The sequence below is a fragment of the Rhinoderma darwinii genome, chromosome 3, assembly GCF_050947455.1.
Source record: "Rhinoderma darwinii isolate aRhiDar2 chromosome 3, aRhiDar2.hap1, whole genome shotgun sequence".
In the NCBI taxonomy this organism is placed as follows: Eukaryota; Metazoa; Chordata; class Amphibia; order Anura; family Rhinodermatidae; genus Rhinoderma; species Rhinoderma darwinii.
In genome coordinates, this window is record NC_134689.1 from 352224820 (window position 1) to 352249755 (window position 24936).

Genomic DNA, 24936 nt, shown 5'->3' on the forward strand with positions numbered 1-24936 from the left:
GCTGGGGACTTCTTATAGACCAGGAAATCATGTGGTTGATAATGATGATTGTTTTACAGGTGCGCATGCTGGCCCTTTAAGAGCGGGCACGAGCATGCGCGCGCACCCTACGGGACACAGCAGACCTGAGCGGAAGTGAGCGCTGGCATCTCGTAGGAAGGAGATGGGAACCAGCGCTCACAGATCCATGGCTGCGGCCGTCGGGAGGTGAGTAAACCCAACGGCCTGTGGCCATGGATGCTACAGTATCCCCCTCTTACGCCACCTCTTCTTGGGGCCAGAGGCAGAGAGGAATTTCTTAATTAGAGCAGGCGCACTGAGGATCTCTTCTGGCTCCCAGGACCTCTCATCAGGACCAAACCCTCTCCAGTCCACCAAATAGAAAGTCTTTCCTCCTACCCTCTTGCAGTCCAGGTTCTCCCTCACCTCGAACACATCAGAAGAACCGCTAGGAGCAACTGTGGAACTAGAAGTCTTGCTGTAGTGGTTCAGTACCACAGGTTTCAGGAGGGACACATAAAAGCAGTTGGGGATTCTGAGGGTAGGATGCAGCCGGAGCTTAAAGGAGACAGGGTTTATTTGTTGCAGAATCTCGAAAGGACCAAGGAACCTGGGAGCAAACTTGTATGAAGTCACCTCCAAACGAATGTTCCGAGAGGATATCCAGACTTTGGTACCCGGAAGATACTGAGGCAGCTCTCTTCTCTTAGGATCTGCTTTTCTCTTCAGGCTTTTCGCTCCATGCCAGCAAAATAGGGGACCGGGTCTGTTGCCAGATTTGCAGAAAGTCTCCCTCACCTTGAACACATCAGAAGAACCGCTGGGAGCAACTGTGGAACTATGAAATGGAGTGGAAGTGGTGGACTCACTTGTGTGGTTGTTGTACGAGAACTCAGCCCATGGAAGAAGCTGTACCCCGTTATCGTGCTGTGAATAGATGAAGTGGCAGAGATAATTCTCCATGATCTGGTTGATCCTCTCGACTTGCCCATTGAACTGGGGGTGATAAGCTGAGGAAATGTCCAATCTCACATCCAGGAGTTTACAGAGGGCTCTCCAGAACTTTGAGGTAAACTGAACCCCCCGATCAGACACAATGTGAAGAGGCAAGCCATGCAAGCGAAAGATGTGTTGAATGAAGAGACTCGCCAGTCGAGGAGCAGAAGGTAGGCCGGTCAGTGGGATAAAATGTGCTATCTTAGATAACCGGTCCACCACCACCCAAACAGTGTTTCATCCTGCAGAGGGGGGAAGGTCTGTGACAAAGTCCATCGCAATGTGCCTGCCAGGGGGCATTGGGTACAGGCAGAGGTTGAAGCAGGCCGGCAGGCATGGAGTGAGTAACTTTGTTAGAAGCACACAATGTGCAAGAAGAGACAAAGTTCAGAACATCTTTAGGTAGTGTGGGCCACCAGAAGTGACGTGCAATCAGGTCTCGCGTTTTACGGACACCAGCGTGCCCAGCCAGTTTAGAACTGTGTCCCCAGCGGAGAATTCTTCTCCTGTCTGCCAACTGAACAAAAGTCCTCCACGGAGGGATGTCTCTAACCTGCAGAGGATTAGCAGTGACAATGCAGGACGGGTCTATGATAGTCTGAAGGGGCTCCACCGTGTCTTCCGTCTCAAACGATCTGGACAGGGCATCGGCCCTCACATTCTTGTCAGCGGGATGGTAGTGGAGCACAGATTGGAAACAGGTGAAGAACAGCGGCCACCTGGCTTGACGGGGATTTAGTCATTGAGCGGACTGAAGGTAGGTAAGGTTCTTGTGGTAGATCAGGATGGGGTGAGCTACGCCCTCCAGAAGATGTCTCCACTCCTCCAGAGCCAAATGATGGCCAGTAGCTCCCGATCTCCAATAGAGTAATTGAGCTCAGCAGAAGAAAAAATCTTGAGTAGTAGCCACATACTACTGCCTTTCCTTTGGAGCGCCTCTGGAACAGCAGTGCACCTGTACCAACAGAGGAAGCATCCACCTCCAATGAGAACTGCCGAGATACGTCAGGATGATGGAGGATCGAAGCTGAAGTGAAGGCTTTCTTGAGGCTAATAAATGCGGACTGTGCCTCTGGAGTCCACACCTTGGCGTTCACACCATTTTTGGTAAGGGAGCCTTCAGAGATGAGAAGTTTGGAATAAACTTCCAGCAGAAATTGGCGAATCCCAGGAACCGCTGTATGGCCCTTAGGCCTTGAGGACGTGGCCACTCCAGGACAGCTCTCACTTTCTCAGAATCCATCTTGAGACCTTGATCCGAGATGATGTGGCCCAGGAAGGGCAGAGAACTCCTCTCAAAGACGCACATCTCCAGCTTGGCGTATAAACGATTCTCCCTTAATCGTAGTAGAACTTGACGGACATGCCTCCGATGAGTCGTCGGATCTGGGGAGAAAGATATCATTCACGAATTCCAGAAACACTGCGGGAGCATTACACAGTCTGAAGGGCATCACTAGGTATTCGTAGTGCCCGTCCCGGGTCTTAAATGGCGTCTTCCATTCATCTCCCCGGCGAATGCGGATTAGGTTATAAGCCCCCCGCAGGTCTAGCTTAGAAAAATGTTTGGCTCCTCGTATGCCATCAAACAGCTTGAATATAAGTGGCAACGGGTATTTGTTCTTGACCGTGATCTGGTTGAGACCACGGTAGTTAATGCAGGGTCGAAGGGGTCTGTCTTTCTTTTTTACGAAGAAGAATCCAGCCCCGGCCGGGGAGGAAGACTTTCGTATGAAACCCCTCCCCAAATTCTCCTTGATATAGGCCGATATGGCTGGAGACTCTGGCAAGGAGAGAGGATATACTCGGCCATGGGTTAGAGAGGCATTAGGAACCAGTTCAATGAGGCAATCATAAGTCCGATGTGGAGGCAGCATCTCAGCATCCCTTTTGCTGAAAACATCTGAAAACTGAGCAAACTAGGGACAGGATGGATCTGCAACAGACAACGACCAAGGCACTTGGAGCCCCATTAGAGAACCTCTCCAGAATTCCAGTCCAGGACTGGGGCATGTAGTCAAAGCCAAGGCAGGCCCAGCAGAACAGGATTGATGGCCTTGGGCAAAACAAGGAAAGAAATCAGTTCAGAATGAAGGACTCCAACGGCTTTGTTTTAGAAACGATGGCATCAGGCAGAGGCAGTCCATTTACTGAAGCAACAGCCAAAGATGTCTCCAGGGTAACTGTGGGCAACTGAAGATGATCCACCAGCTCCTTTTGGATGAAGTTTGTCGCAGACCCAGAGTCAAGATAGGCAGAAACCCCATGCGTCCTCTCGCCGGATACTAAGGTCACACGAATAGTCAGCTTGGAACAGAATGCTTTTTTAGGTACCGTTCCACCTAGGGTTGTCTCTCCAACCAATCCTAGGCAATGGGGCCTCTGTGGACACAGACGCACAATATGGCCTCCGAGGCCGCAATACAGACAGTCCAGAAGTGTGTCTGTGTTGTTTCTCCTGGATAGACAATTTGACATAGTTACTCTGCATCGGATCCTCTGGTGGGATGACTGAGGAGGATAGTAAGGATTGCTGGAAAGTAGAATCCAGCATAGGAAGTTCTCTCTCTTGGAGAACCTCTTGGGAATGCTCCCGGATCCTCATGTCAACCCGGGTGGCGAGTAGGATAAGATCGTCCAGGGTAGATGGCAGATCGCGAGCAGCCAGCTCGTCCTTAATCCCCGAAGACAGTCCCTGCCAGAATGTGGCCACCAAAGCCTCGTTGTTCCAGGTTAACTCAGCAGCCAGGATACGGAACTGAATGGTATACTCGCCCATGGAGAGGTCTCCCTGGTGTAGGGTCAGCAAGGATACAGCAGCCGAAGAAACTCTCCCAGGTTCCTCAAAGATCGAGCGGAAGGTCCGTAAGAAGCACTGCAAGTCACGGGTCTCTGGTCCCTGATGTTCCGATAGAGGATTAGCCCATGCCAGGGCTTTGCCAGTAAGGAGAGAGATGATGAAGGCGATCCTGGCCTCATCCAAAGAGAAGGACCTGGCATGAAGTCTGAAGTGGATCAGGCACTGATTCAAAAATCCCCTGCAGGACCTTGGGTCTCCATCATAGAGTGGAGGTAGCGGCAAGAAGCACAGTGGGCCGGCACTGGTACAGACGGGAAGTGTAGCAGGAGGAACAGCAGGAATGGGTACGGTGACAACTGTGGTTGGCGCAAGCAACCGATGAGCAATGGCGTTCACCCACAAGAGGAATTGGTCTTGCCGTGACTGGAGATCCTCCATCTCGGCCAGCATGGCTTGTGTCGTCAAGGTCTCAGGTTGACCAGCAGGGTCCATGGCCTGAGCGTTCTGTCACGGTATGTCACGTTTTATTTAATGGGAAGCTATCAAGTCATTTTAACCCCTTGAACCGCCACCATGCGGTAGTACATGACCTGACAATTTTTCCAAACATTCCCTTGTATGTTTTTTTCAGATGCAGCAAAATCTTTAAAATCCAATTTTAAAACGGTGCACACTATATGCTTATTACTCATTAGAGGGTCATGGGGTGGTGCCGCTATCCTGAAGAGTCACATCGTCCTGCCTCCAAACCCACCTTTCCATGTTTGATTGACATCGCCCTGGCTGATACAACTTTCTCGGATGCGCCATTGCCTTGTGGCATTATACACAAGGGGGGGCTGTGTGGCACTATACACAAAGGGGGGGCTGTGTGGCACTATACACAAGGGGGAGCTGTGTGGCACTATACACAAGGGGGAGCTGTGTGACACTATACACATGGGGGAACTGTATGGCACTATTTACAAGGGGAGGGCTGTGGCTCTATCTACAGGAGGCTGAGTGTGGCGCAATCTACAGGGGTCTGTGTGTGGCACTATTTACTAAGGGGGCTGTGCTGCACTATCTACTAAGAGGGGGGCTGTATGGCACTATATACAAGGGAGGGGGGCTGTGTGGCGCTATATACAGTGGGGGCTTTATGGCGATATCTACAGGGGGCTGTATGGCACTATCTACAAGGGGGAGGTGGGGGCACTATCTACAAATGGGGTGTGACACTGTCTATAGGCTGGGCTATATAGCACTATCTACAGGGTGGGCTGTATGGCACATTCTACAGGGGGCACTATATATAAGGGGGGTTGCTTGTGGCACCCTGGGGGGTCCCGGTCAAGAGTTTGCTATTGGGCCCAGTCTTTCCTGGTTACGCCCCTGCCTAAAAGGCTGTCTACTTGGCCTACCCCAAGCCTATAACGTGTATATCTATGGTGGTGAGCTGTAATGGATGGGGGAGAAAATAGGTTGCTATGAAAGAGGAAAAATTAATGATTCTTCTCATGCATAATTTAAAGAGGCTCTGTCACCACATTATAAGTGCCCTATCTCCTACATAAGGAGATGGGCGCTATAATGTAGGTGTCACCACTTTATGAGCGATTTTAGATTTATGCTATTGAATTTCTCAATAAACAACTGGGCGTGTTTTACTATTGACCAAGTGGGCGTTGTACAGAGGAGTGTATGACGCTGACCAATCTGCATCATACACTTCTCCCCATTCATTTAGTCAGCACATAGGGATCCTTTTAGACCAGTATGTGCTGTCTTATACTAACACATTAACGATACTGAAGTGTTTAGACAGTGAATAGACATTCCACGGGATGTCTATTCACAATCCCTGCACTTCGTTACTGTTTCTGTGGTAGTTACAGCAGAGCAAGCGTAATCCCACGAAATTACGCTGTAAATGACAGGTTACAGCGAGATTACGCTTGCTCTGCTGTAACTACCTAAATGAATGGAGAGAAGTTTATGACGCTGATTGGTCAGCGTCATACACTCCTCTGTACAACGCCCATTTGGTTAATAGTAAAACACGCCCAGTTGTCCATTGAGAAACTCATTAGCATAAATCTAAAATCGCTAATAACGTGGTGGAAATAGATCGTTTTTTTCAAATAAAAAGCACTGCTGTCACCTACATTATAGCGCCGATCTCCTTATGTAGGAGATAGGGCACTTATAATATGGTGACAGAGCCTCTTTAAATCCCATCTTGTTGGAAAGTATTAGCCTGTAATGACAGGACACTTTGTACAACAGTCACTGAACACTACTTTATATTGGGTGGTCCTCCAGGAGAACATGCTTGGTAATAAGAAACCTTTCAGGCCAGTACTATTAGTTGGATGCCTGTGACCTATTATTCTGGCCTAGATCATTTTTGCAAGCATGTACAAAATTATCTGTGAAAATTTCCTTTTGCCATGGTTTCACTCTACAGTAGATTACTTTGCCAAACATGAGGTGTTAGATTTATTTTGGGCACAAAGATATAAATTGAGAACCATTTTTATAAAACTTGTATGGAACTCATGCCCAGCAGTTTGCTTAGTAGACTCTAGTAACATTTTTGCGCAGACATTTTTATCAGAGTGGTTAAGGAGGTTACATAGTTACATAGTACAGTTGAAAAAAGACACATGTCCATCAAGTTCATCCAAGGAATGGGAAAAGGGAAAATTTCTACACATAGGAGCTAATATTTTTTTGTTTTAGGAAATGATCTAAGCCTTTTTTAAAGCCATCTACTGTCCCTGCTGTGACCAGCTCCTGCGGTAGGCTATTCCATAGATTCACAGTTCTCACAGTAAAGAAGGCTTGTCGCCTCTGCAGGTTGAACCTTTTTTTCTCCAGACGGAGGGAGTGCCCCCTTGTTTTTTGAGGGGGTTATACATGGAACAGGATTTCACCAAATTTTTTGTATGTGCCATTAATATATTTATATAAGTTAATCATGTCGCCCTTAGTCGTCTTTTCTCAAGGCTAAATTGGTTTTATTCTTTTAATCTTTCCTCATAACTTAGATTCTCTATGCCCCTTATTAGCTTCATTGCTCTTCTTTGTATTTTTTCCAACTCCAGGGCATCCTTTCTATGAACTGGAGCCCAGAACCTAACTGCATATTCTAGATGAGGCCTCACTAATGCCTTGTAAAGTGGTAATATTATATCCCTGACCCGTGAGTCCATGCCTCTTTTAATACACGACAATATCTTGCTGGGCTTAGATGCAGCTGATTGACATTGCAAGCTGTTATTTAGTCTATGATCTGCAAGTACACCCAGATCCTTCTCAACAAGTGACTCCCCCAGTATAGCTCCCCTAGGACATATGATGCATGCAGGTTGTTGGTACCCAGATGCATAACCTTGCATTTATTTACATTAAACCTCATTTGCCAAGTGGACGCCCAAACACTTAGGGTATGTTCACACGCTAACTGTCATTTACGGCTGAAATGACAGCCTGTTTTCAGAAGAAAACAGCTGCGTCGTTTCAGCCGTAAATGCTCCTCCTCGTAATATACGAGGCGTCTGTGACGCTCGTATATCTTGAGCTGCTCTTCATTGAGTTCAATGAAGAACGGCTCAAATTACGTGGCAAAGAAGTGCCCTGCACTTCTTTGCCGAGGCAGTCAATTTACGCGTCGTCGTTTGACAGCTGTCAAACGACGACGCGTAAATTACAGGTCGTCTGCACAATACGTCGGCAAACCCATTCAAATGAATGGGCAGATGTTTGCCGACGTATTGTAGCCCTATTTTCAGGCGTAAAACGAGGCATAATACGCCTCGTTTACGCCTGAAAATAGGTCGTGTGAACCCAGCCTTAGTGTGTTCAAATCAGCTTGCAATTTACGAACATCTTCCATAGACTGAACATTACTACATAGCTTGGTGTCATCTAAAAAAATAGAAATAGTGCTATTAATCCCATCCTCTATATCATTAACAAATAAGTTGAATAATAGTGGTCCCAAAACGGAACCCTGGGGTACACCACTTATAATCGAGGACCATTCTGAGTAGGAATCATTATGTCATTCCTTCAGCCCATTAAACAGAATCTATAATCGGAAAATAACATATTATTTAAATCAGGTTTTTTTTATAAACATACTTAAAAACATTTTCTTTTTTTTTATGTGACTGTCCATATATATTTCAAAATATATTCGTTTTTACCAGCCACTAGGACAGGGATCAGAAACCTTCGGCACTCCAGCTGTTGTTAAACTACAACTCCCAGCATGCCCTGACAGCCAAAGGCTTTAATATTCCAGCCAAAGGCTGTTAGGAAATGCTCGGAATTGTAGTTTCACAACTGCTGGAGTGCCGGAGGTTGCTGACCCCTGCTAGGGCAATGACATTTATAAAAGTCTATGAGATTTCTCTGACAATTGACTCCCATTCCTTTTAGCTGCCATAAAGCAAATACACCCTGCTGTATTGTCTATACAGTAAATAAAGGAAAAGTAAGAGTGTATCTTATTTTTTTTCTTTGATAGTTTTTTTAAAGTTAAGAGAAGGGATACAAAAATACAAAAAAATCTTAAAGTACAACGTGCATCATTCAATAAATACACATTAACATAAATAAGGATTCTACAAAAGGAGAACCATCATATATTCCAGCGTGTATAGATCAGAATCCAATCAGATGCAAGAATTCCCTTTTCTAACCCAACCCCCCCTCCAGGTAATCCCCGCTTGAGGGGAATTTTTATATACACTAATAGGGAATTCTGAGTTAATAGAGGAGGGTCCTCTGTTAGGATTCTTATCTCTTAGCCGGAGTGAAGTTCGGTTACTTGTCCTGTGCTGAATTACACAGACAACCCATTCATTTGAATGGGCACTGTGCAATACCTAATTTCCCCTGTGGTGGCGCTGCAGGAAAATTTAACATTTACTGCAAGGTTTTCCCACAGATTACAGCTGATCACTTTGTGATCGTCTTATTGTCAAGGGACCATTCTAACAAGTAGGGATTGTACTCAATAGCAATGTATAGGAACAATATTGTAGGTATAAGTGAAATATGAAGACAGAATACTACTCAATGTTCATCAAAGTGATCTCTAGCCTTCAGAACTAATTAAAAACTACATAAAGTACCAGTTTTAATGTATCCATCTAACATAAAGACCAAATTGTGTACCTGTAAACTTGCATAATGCATCAGTAAATTTGATTTGAGACTGGTGATAAGGTAAGAAGGTGAATTTCTGAAAAATAATACTACCCAAAGCAACAGAATAAACTATGATGTTAGGACTAGATATTACACAGTATGTGAAAACCTTCATATGGTTTAGGTACACATTTTTTTTCCCCCAAAATCTCTGGCAGGGTGGACTGATTTAGAAGTAGGAAACACTGTTTTATAGATACAATACCTGTATGCAACATCATACAGAAATATATAGTCAAAGATATAGTATCATAGAGACCTTCGCAAGTGCAGTTTGCACTCACACACACACACACACACACACACACACATATATGTATATATATATATATATATATATATATATATATATATATATATATAGTGTGTGATTGGTACTCAATTATAGTCATGTGTTTATTAGAAAAAAAACTATACAATGGTCCTACCTTAATTGGGGAGTACCACTTTCCAGAAGAGTTCAACTTCCCATAATTAATGTTGAGGATCTTTGGAGAGGGAAACTCATACTCCTGCTCTGGCATCTTCACCCTTGCATTCTTGGCTTTCTCTAACTTAGCTCCTTCTTCTGTGGAACCTCTTTCCCCCCAACGTACCTAAAATAATGAAATAAATGTTAAGAAACTGACAAAAGAACCAATTTTGGGTTCACAAATTGGTAATAAAACAGTAGACTTTTACAGTATTGTGGAACCATGTACAGTTAGGTCAGCATGGTGGCTCAGTGATTGGCACTGTCGCCCTGCTACACTGGGCACCTGGGTTTGAATCCGACTGAGGACAACATCTCCATGGAGCTTGTATGTCCTCTCTGTGTTTGTGTGTGTTTCCTTTGGGTACTACAGTTTCCTCCCACACTCTAGAAAAATACTAATAGAATAAATGGATTCATGTATTGTCCCTAGTATGCGTGTGCCTGACATAGGGAAATTAGATTATAAGAAACGAGAAAAAAGTAAAAAATAAATTAGGGGTCTACACCCAACAATGGAAATAGAAGAAAGTTCCGGAAAAAAAGGATAAGTTGGCTGGAGTGCCATTATAAATCAGTCCAACCATAGTAAGGTCCAATCACAACTGGTTTAGGCCTCATGCACACGACCGTAGTTATGTGCACGGCCGTGATTTTTGGGTTGGCCGGCCACGGAGTGTCAGCCGCAAGCCGCACGCAAACCGCGGGCTGTGCACATGGCCTCGGCCATTATTTTCAATGAGCCCGGACCACAGAACACGGCCGTAATAAGGCTTACCCGTTCTTTCTGCAGTCCAGGCTCGGGGGCCATGCACGGACCGTGTAAACCACGGTTGTGTGCATGGCCCCATAGGAATGAATGGGGCCGCAATTCTCCCGTGGATTTTCGGGGGAATTGCGGCCGCAAAAGCACGTTCGTGTGCATGGGGCCTTATTGAAGGAACTGAGATGATGGCCAGAAGTATAAGGGCTTGTCCACACGTAACGGAATTGCTGCAGAAAATATTTGCAGCAAATCCGCAGAAACTAGCAGGATTTTCGCTGTGGAAAAACCACACCAATTCCCTGCGTTTTTTACTGCAGTAAATGGTGCAGCAATTCAGTCCACTTTCCGCAGCAGGAATTGACATGCTGCGGTACGAAAAATAAGCATCGCAGGTCAATTTGTGGTCGGAAATTTTACGCAGTGTATGGATGAGATTTGTTGAATCTCACCCTCTTTGCTGCTACTGTATTCTGCTGCGTATTTTCCATCCGCAATTCCGGAGGGAAAATACGCAGCAATTCCGCTATGTGTGGACAAGCCCTAAGTCGTCCAATTTACATGATTTTATTTAGAGGGACCAACTGAAATTCTCAAGCTCTTTTGACATATGTTAGACTTAGGGGCCTGTAAATAGAAAACATTCATGTACAATTCCCCCTACTAATGGTACAAGTTACCTTGGAAGTACAGTTCATGTGGTGTGTGAAAATAAGGGGAGAAATGCATATTTAATCTTTAATATAGACTATGTGGATCATTTCCCACAATATATTCACATGGCTTTACCGAATTTTCAAAAAGCATGGGTGTATTCTATAATTTGAAGTTGGGAGTTTTTCAAAGCCTGAGAATGCTCAGAAGTTATCTACTAGTTCTAGATACTCCCAGGACTTAAGAAATATCAAAGTTGAATAAGACACCATGGTCTGATCTCCTCCCTTAGTTTGATGAAAGAAGGATATTCCATGCAGTTCACTTCATGTGAATATTTCGAGTATTCTGAATTCTGCTAGGACCTTCAATATAATTTATATCTATTTTTATGCATTGGTATATGTTAATTTACATTTTTACATATTAGTACTGCAATAAATTTCAAACAATTTGAGAAAAAAATGACCCTGCTTCCAGTGCAGTCTTCTATAAAAATCTATTGCCATATGTGATAAAATGCGGAGAGTTGAGGATGAAGTCCATAGTTTATAATCTCATGGTAATGTACAAAATACACATTGTTAGAATGGCCAAACAACTATTTATAAATTGCCAGAATAGAATGTGTTATACCTCCATTCTCTTGATTCCTCCAACTCCTCGGCCTCCATAATAAGATGCATCCACAGTGGGCCACTTCTTTTTAGGTAATCCATCATCTTCCTCCTCCTGTGAAGAAGAACAGAACTAATCTAAGAGAAAAATCTAAAACAGTGGTCTAAAATCCTAAATTTTCATTGTATGTTGGTGGAAAATCTACTAACAAAGGGCAATCACTCTGGGACACGCTGGCATTATGGCCATGTTTATATAAGGTATTAAATAGATATTATATGTGAATTATATTACTGAAAGCACATGGTAATTGGCTTCTATATTGGCATATTAAAACAGGGTGGTATACTCATAATTTAGATGTGATCGATTACAGGTGGATTCTGTGTGCCAGAGGCCCGCCGACACTGAACCTGACTGACCGATTCAGTGTAAAGCGAACGATACATCTGCTCTGTATAGAGAATACAGGACAGCTGTATCTCCAAAAGTAAACTAAATTTTTAATAAAAACTATTTGCAAAGTTACACTAATCACACCGACTAATCTATTTTTGGAAAAAAAAGGTGTACATAGGCCCTCAAAGGTGTACATAGCCTGTAAATGATCTGCCAGGCACAACTTCTGTGGATACGCCCATAGGTAATCAGTCTGCACCTGAGTCTATGTCTCTGAGACTGACTCCATCTTCCACCACTCAGGATGGCAGGCTTAGGAGTGGGAGAGCCTATCGCAGCCTGGCCAGACGGAGCTAGCTCCCGCCCTCTGTCTATTTATACCTGCCTTTCCTGTTCCTCCTTTGCTTGTTATTCTTCTCGTGTGGTTTCCTGGCCCAGCTACAGCTTCTAACTATTTGATCCTGCTCCATACTGACCCTGGCTTACTCACTACTCTCCTGCTCTGCGTTTGGTACCTCGCTCACTCCTGGTTTGACTCGGCTCGTTCACCACTCTTGTTGCTCACGGTGTTGCCGTGGGCAACTGCCCCATTTCCCTTAGCTTTGTGTACCCTTGTCTGTTTGTCTCGTGCACTTACTGAGCGTAGGGACCGCCGCCCAGTTGTACCCCGTCGCCTAGGGCGGGTCGTTGCAAGTAGGCAGGGACAGAGTGGCGGGTAGATTAGGGCTCACTTGTCCGTTTCCCTACCCCCGTCATTACATAGCCTTTAAATGATACATATCTGGCTCCTAGAGGAAGCATGAGAGCTTTGTCCATACTGTTTTACATTGATCTCAATAAGACAGACTGCACTAGGCTCCTACTCTCCCACTAATGGTAGCAGCAGGTAGCAAGCAGGTTAGCTTTTAAATCTATGTCTATGCAGGGGATTTGGAGCTCTGAATAAATACAACTGGGCTTTTTTGGTAATTTTTTGACCAAAAAATGACATGGAATGATGGATATTCACTTTAAGGTATGATGCTGAAGTTATATATACATGGCCTAATTATTGCAGGGGACATTTCACAATTTTATGGAGATTTGGATAATTTTCTAAGGAAAGCATGGCAAATTAACAAGTAGAGACAAAAGAAAATCGAGAAGCTTTTATATCCTCCTGGGTACATTCCATTCCTGTAATAAATAATCTTTAAAGTCCTGCATGGAAAGGTTGCTTGTAAAATCAATTCTAACAGTTCTTTCACAATCAGCTTTAAGTGGGTTAGAACCTATGTATTATCTGTGATGTTTCATGTAGAATAACGACTTCTCAAAAATGGCAAGCAATTGAAACACAAAGTATAATAAAACAATTATACAATAATTAAGCTTTATTAACATAAAACTGGAAACCCCTTTAATATTTAGGGGAAATGCTCCAGCACATCTGTTGTAGGTTTGCTCTTATATGACAGGGACCTGGCACTTACACTGCCTGCAAGAGAGAAATTGATTCTCACTCAATAAATGTCAAGGCAGATAACTCCTAAGCTACCCCAAAATTGTGATGGTCATTGGCGTCTCTAGTCTGCTTTTGGCAGTTCACACTGACAGTAGTTATTGTTCATTTATAGCAGAGGCTGGACGGCAGCACGGAGTGCTTAACGGGAAGCCTCCATGACTGCCGTAGGAGGGAGGGTCAGCCAATAGGAGTGAGGACAGGTTAGGTGAGGGAGGAGGGAGAGATGGGAGGAGCCGGGGTGTGGTATCTGTTCCTCCCGCTGTTTTCGGCATTGAGCCGGAAGCAGCGGGAGGAGAAACAAGTAAAACTTAGCTCACACCCACCCGCCCTGAATTAGGTTCCGTTTATGGTATCGGGGTGCAGGTTTATCTGTTTCTTGTGCTTTTGATGTATGCTTATGTAACTTGTGTTTTGTTTTATTTCTTTTAAGCAGGTCCGGGTGTCATGGCAGCTGGCGGGGGGAGTCCTTGAGGTTGGTCAGTACAAAATGGTGGGGGGGTCGCATCGGGGGTATGCGTCCCCTAAAAAATGGTAGATCATTTGAAGACTTCATAGGGTGTTATCCCTTTGAAGTGGTCTTCTGGTGGTTGGAGCCATCTGCAGGGGTGGGCGGTGTCTCCGAGCTGGTTTACGGCTGGCGGTAAATAGTTGGTGGTGGTTTGCAGATGGCTAATTTAAAGGAAATCGGAAAAATGGCTTCAAGGACTTCCCCTGCTCTGTTTAGTGTTAATTGACCCATGTTGGTTCATGTGAATTATAGTAGGAATTCTCTGGTCGAATTCCTAAAAGAGTTATCCGAATGTTTCGGATTAAATTGCATTTAATTAATGTTAAATAAATAAACGGCTGCTGTGGCCATTTCACATCCAACCTCGGTTGTCACGTGTCTTTATTGGGAAGGGGGCGAAAGAAGGGGAATAAAAGGTAAAATGGTTAATCAGCACATGACTCTACTTAGGCTAGTCAAGCTGCAGTGGTGTCTTTAGTAATTCTCTACAAATAGCAGATGTGCAATTCATTGAAGGTATTGTCTCATGATAGACATTGGTGGCAATTTCTAGTATATGCTGTGATCCCTGCCTATTACTAAAATAAATGAGCGGTGGAACTAGAAAAGTGGCATGCCAGTTCGTCTACTATCAGCTCTGCTCAGCAATCTTCAAACACCCCATTAAAGTCAATGGCGACCATGCGGCTGACCAGGAAAAGCTGAGTGGAGCCAACAGGAGATGAAGTTGCACAATGTTACCCACTTTGTCTTAGGGATGAGCAAGGGTCACAGCTGTCAGATTCCCGTCGATCAGACATTGGTGGCATACCCTAGAAATATGCTTCCAATGTCTATCCTGAATCAACCCCTTTAAATCCTGCGGCACTGTCTTTATAAGAGCAGAGATGAGGGGGTAGGCAGACGCTTTAGGACCCATTGAGGGAAAATGCTGATAATGCTGTATATACACAGATTGCTGTATACATACAGGAAGGGAAGAGAACCATACAGCGTATATATGGACATTACATGCACAGGCTTAAAATGCATTCTTAGCAGAGCAAAATATGCATGTTACTGGGTTAATCGGGACTGATAGCTGTTGGCTGAGAAATTATCCATCCCACAACTATCAAGTTGAACGTCAGGCACTGAGGGTGGGGGGCATTTTAAACAACTCTTGGAGAGGTTTCTTGCTTGATCCCTAAAAAAAATCAATAGAGATGCGTTCAAGATTTGCCCACTCTTACCTGTTATATTACAGATAATTTCTCGAAAAGAGCGGATGTCCACAGTATAGTAGTTGCACAAAATACAGGCATAGAAATGAAAATGCAATGATATTTTCTCTTCTATCCGATTTCCCCACCTCTCTAGACAGAATATCTCAAAACAGGAAATACCAAGATCAAGGAGATTCTTCTCATAATCTCATGACACGGCAGCACCGTACCTGCCAGCGAGACCAGGAAAACTATCACAACACCCTCAAAGAACCTCAAAGAACATCCAGCGTGTTTATCACGATCACTGGCTGGGAAACATAACCACAAGTATTACCAAGCAGAATAAACACGTTACTGCTCCCAACTATCACACCTCATTATTCCATCAAGGGTCATGAACTGGTGAGGAATTGAAGATGTCCTCCACATAGCCCAGGTAGATATATCAAATGATGAGTTGCCCGTAGAAGCTCCTCGAGGACAATTTAGCTTCCAGTGCATTAAGATGCACTTTCCAGCTGATAAAGCTTTTAGACAGTATTCTTAAAGGGAAGCTGTCACCAGCATTTCACCTAATAAACCAGCAATACCTGGTGGTGGTGGGTGAAAAATCATTTCTATATAACCTATAATTGTCTTCTTAGTCGGCTCTGTAGCTTTAGTATTCAGTATTTTAGTGTTCCCACACCGTAATGCTAATGAGCAGAAAAGAGTCAAATCTTCATTTGAAAAGAGTCATATCTTCATTCCTCAAATCTTTCCGAGTTTACCCCGCCTCCTTGCTTTTGATTGAGAGCAAAATCCTGAGCTTGCGCATTGATGTCCTCTTCTGGTGTGAGCGTACAACGGGACACCGGATTATTACAATAAAAGGCGCAAAATGTTTGCAGACCGTTATTTACAGTCGAAGGAGGAGCTTAGGAGAGAGGATAACGGCAACAAACTTTTGATAGCAGTGGCCAGTGAGGGATAAGTAAAGTTCAATAGGTGAAATGCTGGTGACAGGTTCCCTTTAAGAAGGGGAGTTTCTAGGGAATTTTATCAACAGGGCGAACATCAAAAAAATGCCTCCCCCCCACTGCCATCAAATAATGCTTACAATGTTAATAATAAAAATACGGTATAATCAGATGAATGCATACAAATATGTTTCTTACTGTTCAACTTCATAATACATACCTTAGATGCTGAAAAACCTTATAATACACACCTCAGATGCTGACAAACATCATATTAACCCATTAGTGACCACCCATTAGTGCTTTTACGGTGGACACTAATGGGATTTATTCCGATGCAGTATCCTTTTTACGGCACTGCATCGGAATAAGTAAACAAAGCAGGGAGCAAACCTGCTCGAATGGGCGAGATCGATATCCGTATCGATCCCGCTCGTTTAACCCCTCAATAGCGAGCGCCGCAGCTAGTGGTTTTGGAGAAAGGGAGCTCCCTCTCTCACCCCACCGGCACCCTGTTATATACGATCGCAGGGTGCCGGTGTCTTCTATGACAGCCGAGGGCCTAATAAAGGCCCCCAGGTTTCCCTCTTGTTAATGCCTGCTAGGCTATGCCTGTCCTTTTTACACCGCAGGCAGTAATACACTGCAGAAGTATTGCAGTGTATTATAAAAGCGATCGAATGATCGCATAGTGAAGCCCCGTAGTGCGACTAATAAAATAGTAAAAACAAAGTTTAAAAAAAGTTTATAATAAATAAATAAAAGTCCAAAGTAAAAAAAAATGCATAACCCACTTTTTCTTCTTACAAATTTGCTGTTTTCTGTGAATCCTGCCTTATAAGGGCATGACCACACATGGCGGAATTCCTCCGCAACTGTCCGCATCAATGCCGCACCTAATCCGGGTTGCGGATTACGGCTGCGGATCTGCACAAAATGTGCAGAAAATTGATGCGGACTAGCTGCTGCGGACTGCGGGAAAAGTGCTTCCCTTCTCCCTATCAGTGCAGGATAGAGAGAAGGGACAGCACTTTCCCTAGTGATAGTAAAAGAAATTCATACTTACCGCCCGTTGTCTTTATGACGCGTCCCTCCTTCGGCATCCAGCCCGACCTCCCTGGATGACGCGCCAGTCCATGTGACCGCTGCAGCCTGTGCTTGGCCTGTGATTGGCTGCAGCCGTCACTTACACTGAAACGTCATCCTGGGAGGCCGGACTGGAGACAGAAACAGGGAGTTCTCGGTAAGTACGAACTTCATTTTTTTTTACAGATACATGTATATTGGGATCGGTAGTCACTGTCCCGGGTGCAGAAACAGTTACTGCCGATCGCTTAACTCTTTCAGCACCCTGGACAGTGACTATTTACTGACGTCTCCTAGCAACGCTCCCGTCATTACGGGAGCCCCATTGACTTCCTCAGTCTGGCTGTAGACCTAGAAATACATAGGTTCAGCCAGAATGAAGAAATGTCAAGTTAAAAAAGCAAGACGCATCCGCAGCACACATGACATGTGCATGACAGCTGCGGACTTCATTGCGGAACTTTGAATCTCCATTGAAGTCAATGGAGAAATTCCGCCATGAGTCCGCCACTGCTCCGCAACAGACAGAGCATGCTGCGGACACCAAATTCCGCTCCGCAGCCTATGCTCCGCAGCGGAATTGTACGCATCGTGTAAACGAACACTGCTAAATTAAAGTGAAAGTCAATGGAGAAACGGCTCCGCTGCGGAATAACGCTGCGGAGTGTCCGCAGCGGAATTTAAGTGAAATTCCGCCATGTGTGAACCCGCCCTAAAAAATTTGATAAAAAGTGATCAAAAAGTCGCATGTACTCCAAAATGGTACCTATAAAAACCTACAAGTCATCCCGCAAAAAAAAAACATACAGCTGCATCGGCAGAAAAAGAAAAAACTTTTTGGCTCTTTAAATATGGAGACGCAAAAACAATGAATTTTGAAAAAAAAGTGTTTTCACTGTGTAAAAGTAGTTAAACATAAGAAAACTATATAAATATGTTATCGCCACAATTGTAACAACCCACTGAATAAAGTTATTGTGTTTTTTATACCACACGGTAAATGGCGTAAATTTAGGATACAAAAAAAAAGAGTGGCGAAATTGCTGTTTTTGTTTCTATTTCCCCCCCAAAAAAGTTAATCAATAAATTATATGTAACCCAAAATGGTGCTATTAAAAAAGACCTTATACAGCTATGTCGACAGTTATAGCTCTTTGAATGAGGCGATGGAAAAACTTAAAAAAATAGCTTGGTCAATAAGGCCTAAAATAGGCTGGTCAATAAGGGGCTAAAATCCCAATTTACGGAATAATACAAACATCAGCTGCTGCAGAACATCATAATATATACCTCAGCTACTGCAGAACTTCATAATACAGACATCAGCTGCTGCAGAACATCATATAACAGACCTCAGCGACTGCAAAACCTAATAATACACCCCTCAGCTACTGCAGAACTCAGAACTTTCAATACACAAAAAAAAAGTCACAGAAAAAAAGTAAGAGGCAGAGGGGTAATGATTTCTGCTCAGCAACTGCACGGGGAAGCCGCACTCTGTTTCTTGGAGTCCAAGAAGTCAGTAGCTCAGTGCCCGGCCTCCTCTGAGCAGCGTTTCAAAATTTAAGTCCATATAGTTTGCTGCGCCCCCTTTCCAATGAGTCAGCGCCCTGGGCGGTTGCACCTCCCACATGATGGTAGAAAGGGCCATGTGCATATGTTGCTTCAGTTGTACTCTAACTTATATTAAAAGGAATGTATCCTCAGAATATTACATATTATTTAAATTAGGCTTTTAATATAAACCTATATATATATATTATTATTTTTTTGCCTTTTCTTTTTTGCTTATTATCAACATAAAAAGATCTTTAAATATTGTAGTTCTCACACTGGCCACTAGAGCAGTCACTACATGTTGACGCTTTTTCTTTTCTGTAGCTTACTTGTCAGCTTTGCAGTTTAGACTCGCGCAGCAGTCAGAGAGTCATCCCATTATTATTAGAGGAAGGGGATAAAATTATAGCTCTATTGTACTACACAAATAAGTCTCTGTATGCAGCTCCCCTGTCACTCCCCGGTAACTGAAGGAGGGGCTCTTCTGCATCACTTCCTGGAGATTGTAATAGACTAAGACATTTCTCTGTCAATTGCCTCCCATTTATTTTAGCTGCCATAAAGCACACACATCGTGCTGCACTGTCTATCTATACAGACAATACAGGAAGGAAGTGTGTATCTCCGATGCAGCCGCCCCAGAAACCAATTTTTTAAATAAATATAAATAGCTACAAAAGTAACTATTTAACAATACCTACTACTATATAGATAAACCTGAAAAAATGATGGTTAGATAAAATGTTCAGTACTTTAAGAAAAACAAGTAGAAAAAATGCTTACAGAGCACATGCTCTCAGACAGTCATTTTGTAATGGAAACTATTTTAAGAGAATGCAGCTTGTAAATTTGTTAGGAAATAATGACACCACTAAGGAACGAAGGTCTGCGGTCTTTTTTGCTTAGTTATGTTAATAATTCCTATTGAGTTGGTAAAATAAAGTTGTGTCTCTACAGGAACATGGCTGCCTCTACTGTCTGAAGATTGCTGACACATACTGAGTGATGGGCCATCACAAGAGGTGGACAGTCCTCTGGCGGACGTATGCCGTCAGGTGTAGAACTCATGAGAAAAACAAATGGTGGCTGTCATAAATGTAAAATCACTTGGGCTTCATTTTGATTTGGAAACGGTTTACTTTGTGGGTATGTTCACACGCTGTGTTTTAATGCGTATTTCGCTGTTGGTGGAACGTCTCGAAATACGGCTGAAAAAACTGTAGCTAAAAGCCTACAAACATCTGCCCATTGAATTCAATGGGAAAAGCGGTTTCATTAAAAGAAGGAGCATGTCATTTCTTGAGTCGTTTATGGAGCTGTTTTTCATTGTGTCAATAGAAAAACAGCTCCAAAAACGTCTAGAAACGCCTAAAAAAACCAACTTTTTCAAATTCAAAAACAGCTGAAAATCAGAGGCCGTTTTCTCTGAAAACAGATTCGTAATTCTCAGCCGTTTTTGACTCAGCGTGTGAACATACCCTTCGCGTATGTTCACACGCTTAATTAAAAAACCTCTGAAAATACGGAGCTGTTTTCAAGGGAAAACAGCTCCTGATTTTCAGCCGTTTTTTAATCAAACGGACGTTTTCTGAGCGGTTATTCTATTGATTCAACGTTTTTTTTAAATGAGTAAAAAAAACGCCCCGTCAGAACAGAACCCCGTATTTCCCATTGAAATCAATGGGCAGATGTTTGTAGGCGCTCTGCTTCTGATTTTTCTGTAGTTTTTCGGGACGTTTACGGCCCGAAAAACGGCTGAAAATTGGTCGTGTGAGCATACTCTTAGGGCTTGTTCACACTGCAAAGAAAAAGCGGCTGTAAAATACATAGCTAGTTTCAAGGGAAACCAGCCTCTGATTTTCAGCCGTTTTTTATGCATCAGGTGTTTTTTGTTGTGTTTTTTTACAGCCGTTTTTGGAGCAGTTTTTCTATTTACCCAATGAAAAATGGCTCAAAAAATGGCTCAAGAAGTGACATGCACTTCTTTTTACAAGGCGTTTTTTTACAGGCCGTTTACAGGCCGCGTAAAAAAATGCCCCGTTGGAACGAACTGACGTTTTTTCCATTGAAATCAATGGGCAGATGTTTGGAGGCGTTCAGCCTCCGTATCTTTAGCCATTTTCGGGGCGTTTATGGCCCAAAAAACAACTGAAAATAGGCCGTGTGAACATACCCTCACAGTCAAAAAGCATTGTGTAGAAATCTTCTGTAAGGTGCTATAGCAAAACTGCTCCATGCTTCTCCTTGCTTATGTGGACCCAGAGTACTATGTGGGGTGACAGTTACTTTTGGTGCTTCAAAAAATTTTTCATGCCAAACACTTTATTAATCCTTCTGTTACATAAAGCAGTTTAGGGCCCATGCATAATACTCGGAAATGAATGAGAAAATTTGAATAAGTAGGGTTTTTTGCACATTTTGATTTACTTCACCTTTGGGCTGATGTATCGGAAAGGGGTGGAGCTTTACTAAAGGGGCCGGATTCGTTTTGCTTGGGGTCAGATGCAGTCAGAGCGGTAAGGTTTCTGCCACCTCCTAGCCAGACACAATGTTTTCTAAGCCCCACCCCTTTTTCTTAAACATATTCACATATATGTTCACATAATCTAAACTCAGGAAGAGAGGAGGTGGGGGAGATAAAATGGATGTTTCCAAGAAAAGAAAAGTGTGAGAATAACAAAGACTATTTGAGCAGATGGGCACAAGGTAGATGTTTGGGAAACTGCCAGAATGTGTGTATCCCAGAAAATAAAATGTTCACTTTTTGTGTAAAACTATTCTTTATCATCTGTAAGGGGTAAAATAAATAGTAAAATTAAAACGCATGTGTAGAGCTCTAACTTTGCAACATTGGGTACAGTGACTGCAGGGAAGGAATTATTATTATTTTTTTCCCTTTTGGAGATCCATTAAGGCTGTTATATGGATGTGATATCTACTACATCTACTTTGTAAGTTTAGCGTAATTTACTCAAAGGAGGTAGCATGGGATAAGAAAAAAGGGTCCAGAAACAGCGCCATTCTTGTCTATGGGCTGTAACTGGTATTGCGGCTTAGCCCCAATCTTTAGCATGCCACTGAGTTTCAATATTAGACAAAGCCTATGGACCATAGGGGTGCTGTTTATGGAAAACACAGACCTTTTGTCTTATCTCATTTAACCCATCAAGTCTGCTTGAGGTGTAAATTTATGTGGATAGCCTAATGACTAAAAATCATAGTACATTAAAGCCAGTGGCACTCAGTCTACAGTACTCCACATACAGTTTAATATCTTATTTGGTCTTGCAAAGATGAAAACAAAAAGCCAATCCTTAGCCATTTAAAATGCAAGTATGCAGAAAAATATCAGGACCCACGTGAACTATTATACACCCGCTTTGTGTGTCCTGCATCTTAATATATATATATGTGGCCATTCAAAGGAGAAACAGGAAGGGTTTGATCTGGTTCCCTGCTGTGTTTTTGGTCTATTGTGCACATTCCTCACATAAAAGCAATCTGAGGACAGATATCTTTTAATTTAACCCTTTTGTCTATCTGCACAGTATTAATACAAATGTCACATGCACATGACGCTCTCATGATGGTGTTTTCAGACTCTTCATAGTAGAACGCTAATGAATTATGAGGTTTTACTCCACACCCTCTCCATTCCATTAAACATTTTCCTCATCTGTTTCTAATCTGTAAACCCAACTCTTTTTTCCCTTCTGTAATAAGAAGTGGAAACTGTTGACTTTCTTCATTATTTTTTCCTTCGTTTTCGATATCTGGCAGAGACTTTACTCAAAGAAACTCATTTTTCTTTTACGTATTATAAACTTTGCAGATTTCTTTATATTAAAGCAGAGAAAAAGTACACAAAATGTTAGCAAATAACAGATGTAGGAATACAGATGTGAAGGTTTTTGGATACTGATAGTATGCGAGGTAAAATAAATGCATGTCTTTAATAGCCAACTGAGAGAAAGCTATCAGATTTGAAACAAATAGATTTATCTTAATCTATAGAATTAAAAAAAACTGTTTGGATATAAGTATGAAACACTAGAACCTCCCTGCCAATTACAGATGTGTACAATCTTAGCTCTCCTCTTATTTCAACATATTCTGAGGTGAGTGGCACGAGATGACCAGCTTTGAATAAAACATGATTTTGCGATACTCTGTCACGAGTTGCCTATGCTATATGCATCTGTTTGTGGCCGCCCAGTGGTTGTGATGAGCATTGCAGCCTGTCAGTGGCTTTGCTGGCATGTCGCAAAGTTGTATTGAATTTGTTTCATCTTACATTAGAGTTCTTAACCAAATTTAAGCAAAAGTAAGGGGTGGAGACATCTGTATGTCTAGGTCATGAGCATCATGCAATTACACAGTGTTGAAGTTATACTAGTTTCCACAATGTCTAAGCAAGTAATACTAAAAAGGAGAAAACACATTTTAAAATCCTGTGTTTTAAATTATTACAATCATGAAAACAGTTGCAGAAGTCACTTTCTGCTCTTAAGGGGGTTGTTCTGCTTTTGGACAATTCCATTTTATTAGAAGGGTCTTCTGAAAATAATCAATCGGCTGCAATCTGCAGGGAAACCTGATAACAAGTGTTTCATTGGTGCAGCACAAGAGAAAATAAGTATTACATGGTGCCCAATGAAATTTTCGTAATGCGTAGAGAGGCTGGGTCTTCCAGAGTGGGAGATACTCTTTGTAGCCAATCTCTGATCCCGCGTAGTCATGCAGGTTACAAATAAAGGACTACCCTCCATTAACTCAGAATGCTCAAACAGAAAAAAGGTTTTATGAACCAGACAACCATGAAAATGGACATCCTGTATTTTCTACCAAAATGGATGGCCAAGAAATGGGGCAGGGTTCGCTACTTCGTTAAAGAGGCAGGTTTAGAAAAAAACTTTTCAAATAACCTATTATGGAATTCTGAGTTGATAGACGATGCTCCCCTGTTTAGGACCCTCATCTACAAGCAGCTTCTCCTGCTCTGTGACACCTGGCATATCCATTTATTTCATAAATAAGCCATTGATTTCAATGGGATACTGTGTAATGCTTCATTTTTTCCTGCCCCACGTTCCCTTACAGACTATAGCTGATCGTTGTTAGTCCCAGCAATCAGACACCCTGTGACCAGTTTATTTTTTGGGGACCCTTCTAGCAAAAAGCAAGTGTCCAAAGCAGACATTGCTCTTAAACTATAATTATAGAAACAGTATGATCGGAGATTATAAGCCTTAAAATAACAGATTTCTTCTATATATGCAATAATCCTAATTTCTTTTAAAATGTTGTCTTTCCATTCACTGTTGTAATTGGTTAGCCTTGATCTGTCTAATAGGGTTATTATAGAAAGCATAAAATGGAAGTTACCAATCGGAAACCTTGTAATATAATTCAATTTCATGAAGAACGTAAAATGTCAATTTTGGGTCATAATATTGTTTGTATGGGTAACATTAGATGTGGAGATTTGGTTTTTGACAGCAATTCAGAAGAGAAAAGAATGTGTCCACATGTGGGATCTGGGTGTCTATGCGGCTTCTCTAGCAAGCCAACCAACACTATGAAAATCATACTTCTGATCAGTGGGATCTGGCTTGATGACAGTCGTTCACTGAAAATATAACTTTTATATTAGAATGTGACTCTACAACTGTGATTGGAATGATCATTGTATTATTCAATTATATTGTTTCTTGTCTTCCTTCAGCAACTATATAACATTTTGTAAGACTTTCTACATCTACATTTTTTTTTTTTTACACCAGCTACGTATTTGTTCAGATTAGTTTGAAAACAGCAGGTGGAAATAGTAAAAACTCCTGCCCATGTTACAGGTATTGCTGAGGTCAAAACTAAAACTATTGACATATAAATTATATTTTTTCAACAAAAAATAAATTTCTGCCTCAAGTGTTTATGCTGAAAGTTCTGACCAAAACCAACAAAACTTAAGAACAGATGACCTCTTTATAAAACAGATTAAAACATTAAGACTGTTTTAGGCTGGGTTCACACCTGCATCTGTGTGTTCTGTTGTTCTGAACTGTCAGAAGAGCAGAACAAGGGAATAACGGAATCAACGGTTCAGTTGCACAACGCATACTGCCGGTTGCCGACGGTACCCATTGACTTTAATGGGTTACGTCGGCTTTCCGTCGGGTGTCCGTGATTTTACATGACACAATAGCGCAG

The 24936-nt window shown here is 42.6% G+C and overlaps 1 protein-coding gene across 1 annotated transcript in view; it reads right to left on the reverse strand.

Moving 5' to 3' along the window:
* ANTXR1 (ANTXR cell adhesion molecule 1) overlaps positions 1 to 24936 on the reverse strand; it is a 235682-nt gene that overhangs the window by 59760 nt on the left and 150986 nt on the right. Inside the window, exons 15-16 of the mRNA XM_075855335.1 lie at positions 11524 to 11619; positions 9427 to 9594 (exon numbers count right to left, since the gene is read on the reverse strand). Of these exons, the coding sequence (XP_075711450.1) occupies positions 9427 to 9594; positions 11524 to 11619 (264 nt within the window). The remainder of the gene's footprint in view (positions 1 to 9426; positions 9595 to 11523; positions 11620 to 24936) is intronic.